At 42.8% G+C, this 4,445-nt stretch overlaps 1 protein-coding gene across 2 annotated transcripts; it reads right to left on the bottom strand.

Annotated features, from left to right (window-relative positions):
* Positions 1–10: 10 nt before the first annotated feature.
* LOC119304331 lies at positions 11–2,737 on the bottom strand. Of its 2 annotated transcripts, none has more exons than XM_037581513.1 (8): positions 2,379–2,737; positions 1,685–1,790; positions 1,532–1,578; positions 1,151–1,451; positions 956–1,068; positions 597–791; positions 301–333; positions 11–201 (listed from the first exon to the last, which is right to left on the bottom strand). In XM_037581513.1, the coding sequence occupies exons 1-8, from the start codon at positions 2,580–2,582 to the stop codon at positions 109–111; spliced, it is 1,092 nt and encodes a 363-aa protein (XP_037437410.1). In that variant the 5' UTR covers positions 2,583–2,737; the 3' UTR covers positions 11–108. The 2 variants fall into 2 exon arrangements, with proteins under 2 accessions (XP_037437410.1, XP_037437418.1); XM_037581521.1 differs by having other exon boundaries at positions 597–773; positions 2,379–2,733.
* Positions 2,738–4,445: the final 1,708 nt, after the last annotated feature.

The following is a 4,445-nucleotide window of genomic DNA, read 5'->3' as shown; positions in this document are numbered from 1 at the left end:
CTCAATATGGCAGCCGGCCTATGCCTTGCTGTCCTAGAAAAAATAACAGAACTCCTGTTGCTGATTCATTCCTACACCAAAAGTACTATAAAATGTTTCTTGTATCATTCACAAGTGCAGCTTCATTTTGGAGGCTAGCTTCTGGATCTTTTCGACACAAGCCTTGTCTAGAGTCGGCAAGATCTTTTTTTTAGCATTTCCCTGGAATTTAACGAATGTAAGAAATGCAAATCAGTGGTGTTTCATATTGAGTTCAAAAAACTTATCGTATACAACATTCTTTTTAGAAGTAGGCCTGACCGTGTAGGCTTTCTTAAGATTTCTCCATTTATCCTAAACATTAGAAGATAGATTGGTGTCAGTGTGGACCTAGGACAAAGAATTAAGGAGAGATTGGTGACAGTAAAATTATATGTTGATAACATAGAACACATGTACCAAACATAAAATTTTGTATCTTTCGTGGCGGAAAATTATAGATGCATAGAAGATTAACAAAAAAAGTTTAAAATACAATAAATTAAAACGTTGTCAAGCAAAGAAAACATCTAATAATGCATTTGCTTTAGGGTGCAATATACACCAATCTACCATACCTTAAGATTCATTGCTGTTCGAACTGATGTTGAAAAGTTCTCATGTTTCAACTTCGTCCAATTTCCAACCCCAGATATATACAGAGCATCCACTAGTTTTTTCATCTCTTCGTATGTCCAGTGGTCATTGTTTTTTCTGTGCCCACATTTTTTGCCTTTACATGTAGAGCTCATGTCCTGAAAGCATGTCGCATTCTAGTAAACATAACCGACATAGTTATGAGCATTTTTCCATTGATGGATGGCTGATAATAAATCTGAGCACAAAAGGTGCACAATACAAAGACTGAATACATAAAGAACTCGTTGCACACATACTAATTTGTTGAATTTCTACTGATAATAAACATAATTCTTACCCCTAAATGGTTAGGCAGAAGGAGAGTTTGTTCCGTGTTTAACGACCATATTCCTCTCTTGCGTGCACTTCTCACGCGACTTCGGTGCCTCCAACCACTTTTCGGCATGTAATCTGAAGCATATAACATGTGTATTTAACCACTTGAGAGTTGAGACTATGGCAAGTGATATATATCAACCTTCATAATTCGTACCTAGCAGGTCTACTATGAAGGTAGCACAAGCCCCCATCTCCAGTGGCGTGGCGGCGAGCGCAAGCCTCATGCTTCTCCGGTGACAAGGCAGCGGGTGCCCTTTCCCTCCTCCCTTTCTCTTCTTGTCCTCCTCTCCTCCTCCTCCGAGAGCCATGGTGACAGGGGCCTCCTCTTTCTCAGGAAGCGCCGTGGCCGGCGCAGATATCCTCCTCCCCCTTATCTCCTTGGTTTCTGGTGACGCAGGCGCAAGTGTTTGTATCATGCCATGATCACTAGTTGGTGAATAAAATTCACATTCAATCTGCCAAGATGAAGCATATTTTCAGTAACATTTGTCACATCATTTATTTAGCCATACTTCTACATGTGCCAAAATCATGCCTCATGAGTTAAATTCGCCTCCTTTATATAAGTAGGACTGCGTGCACCTGCAAGGAAAGGTTCATACATTGGTTTCAAAGTGGAAACCACGGATAAAACTTGCTTGCTTATGTAACAAAGTTTGGAATGTACAGCAAGAAGTAAACATTGCACCTCCAAACAATTTTCCAATATCGTGTTCATCTTGGGGTCCTTCTAAGACTGCTTGGAAGTCCATGGCGTCATAATCCAGATATGCTGAATAGACTTCAATCTCCGCCTGCCATCAAAACCATGAAATATACATTGGTTTCGTGTGAGGATTTTGATGGGCCCACTGCAAACTCTATATATCCAAGTCAGATTCGATAAGATCTGAAGAACTTGGATCTATGAACTGTGCTAGTCCACATATATTGCATCCAGTTAAACAGAAAGTTGATGAAACCAGGGAATTGGAATAATTAAGCGTCAGTACTTTGTATTGACCATTTTGGTTGTGCTTATAACTCTTCTTTCAGATAACTCATGAATCTTGAGGGAAATAACGAATTTACATATAGGGATTTGTTTCGTGCGCTCGATGAATGACAAACTGTACAGGTGGATGCCAGTCCAACACGACGCTTGTTGAGCAACACATCGTTCCCATTCTCAAAAAGAATAGCACAAAAAAAAATTCTCAAAAAGAAAAACAAAAGAAAGAAACACCAGTTTTGCACAGAGAGTACTTGAAGCAAGAAAGCAAAAGAGTAAAAAGGCAAAGGAGAAGAAGCATGAACGCTAGGAAAAGAACAATAATCTTCCACGGGAATGGATTTCTTCAGAGGCGATAAAGAAAATGGAGGGAAGCAAAGATGGGCCTTACCTGGGTCGGCGAATTCGAGCCCCCATCCAGAGGATCGGACAGCACGGGCACCCAAATCTCACCGTCTTCGGCCGGAAAGCTCCCCGTCCCCGACGACGCGCCCGTCTCCATTGCTGCTGCCGCCGCCCCGCTGTCAAAGAAATGGTCAATGGAAAGCTTATGAATGCAAGAATCTTGCCCCTGCAATCTGCCCCCCCTCTGCATAAAAAAAAGCAGTCTTTCGTGCAGAGGGACACACAAAAACTCCGATCTTTTTCATCACAGACCATGGATAAAGTAAAATTTCCACTTATAGAAATATCGGGCGGAAGAGGATGAGCAAGGCAGGGCGGGGACTGCAAGAACAGGCATATCTTCTGGAGTAGCGAGAGGCGACAGCGGGAGATACGGGGAGAGGCGAGATGCTTGCTTAGTGCTGGAGCTCACCGTGGCCCGGCCGTGGAGGGTAGGAGGACGCGCGAAGGGAGGAAGATGAAGGCGAGAGCTGGCAGGGTGACAGTGTGCAACTCGAATCCCACCACGGAGAAAATTTGAAGGGAAGCCCTCCCCTCTCCCCTTCTATATGCCTCCGGATGTAAGTTAACTGTTTTGAAACTAGATGTGACATCCGGTGTAACTTTTTTTAAAGATTCATTGAATGTCGCATCTAACTTTTTTGATAAGTTTTAATTGATGTGACAAGTCATTAGATACGAAGGAATACCTATTGATGTGACAAGCATGAAGATATCATTGTATTTTATGGGTTGTTGTTGGATTACGTGCAGTAATATATTATAATCTTTAACTATAAATCCGCTCTCATCTTTTCAAAATAACCTTTACTAAATAGTACTCCATCCGTTATGTTGTATTGGTCAAATTCAAAAAAAATCACATCCAAGGCAAATGGTGAATGGTGAAATATTTTCTCTAATTTGAAATACTTAATTAGTGTGCTTGTTTTCCTATAAAAAATCATGTTACCGGGCATTAATTATAGTGTATGTATGTGTGACCACTAAATGACCAAGGACTTTTACATGCATCAGTGAATTTTTTTAGATCATTGCTTGCGGCTATTTAATGCACCTCGAAATCTGAACATGTGATGTGGAACAATGAAATAAGACAAACAAAATAAGAAAATAGCATAGGCCCTCTAAACCACAAGGTGGAATGTGACGCCCCCGATTCAATCGTACACTAATCATGCACGCAAACGTGTACGATCAAGATCAGGGACTCACGGGAAGATATCACAACACAACTCTAAAACATAAATAAGTCATACAAGCATCATAATACAAGCCAGGGGCCTCGAGGGCTCGAATACAAGTGCTCGATCATAGACGAGTCAGCGGAAGCAACAATATCTGAGTACAGACATAAGTTAAACAAGTTTGCCTTAAGAAGGCTAGCACAAATTGGGATACAGATCGAAAGAGGCGCAGGCCTCCTGCCTGGGATCCTCCAAACTACTCCTGGTCGTCGTCAGCGGGCAGCACGTAGTAGTAGGCACCTCCAGTGTAGTAGGGGTCGTCGTCGACGGTGGCGTCTGGCTCCTGGACTCCAGCATCTGGTTGCGACAACCAGAAAGAAAGGAAAGGGGAAAGGGGGGAGAAAGCAACCGTGAGTACTCATCCAAAGTACTCGCAAGCAAGGAACTACACTACATATGCATGGGTATATGTGTAAGGAGGCCATATCAGTGGACTGAACTGCAGAATGCCAGAATAAGAAGGGGATAACTAATCCTGTCGAAGACTACGCTTCTCGCAGCCACCGTCTTACAGCATGTAGAAGAGGGTAGATTGAAGTCCTCCAAGTAGCATCTCCAAGTAGCATCGCATAGCATAATCCTACCCGGCGATCCTCTCCTCGTCGCCCTGCGGAAAAGCGATCACCGGGTTGTCTGTGGAACTTGGAAGGGTGTGTTTTATTAAGTATCCGGTTCTAGTTGTCATAAGGTCAAGGTACAACTCCAAGTCGTCCTGTTACCGAAGATCACGGCTATTCGAATAGATTAACTTCCCTGCAGGGGTGCACCACATAACCCAACACGCTTGATCCCATTTGGCCGGACAC

The sequence above is a fragment of the Triticum dicoccoides genome, chromosome 1B (genome assembly GCF_002162155.2).
Source record: "Triticum dicoccoides isolate Atlit2015 ecotype Zavitan chromosome 1B, WEW_v2.0, whole genome shotgun sequence".
In the NCBI taxonomy this organism is placed as follows: domain Eukaryota; kingdom Viridiplantae; phylum Streptophyta; class Magnoliopsida; order Poales; family Poaceae; genus Triticum; species Triticum dicoccoides.
Note: the sequence above shows the minus strand (reverse complement) of the source record. Positions and strands in the feature narration are given on the sequence as shown.

Bases quoted from the DNA above. Each gene is read 5' to 3' on its own strand.
- LOC119304331 (XM_037581513.1), bottom strand. From the start codon at position 2,582: ATGCAGAGGGGGGGCAGATTGCAGGGGCAAGATTCTTGCATTCATAAG. The intron at 792-955 runs GTAAGAATTATG...TATGTTTACTAG, and splicing joins TTCTGCCTAACCATTTAGGG to AATGCGACATGCTTTCAGGA. The intron at 334-596 runs GTATGGTAGATT...TCTAATGTTTAG, and splicing joins GAACAGCAATGAATCTTAAG to GATAAATGGAGAAATCTTAA.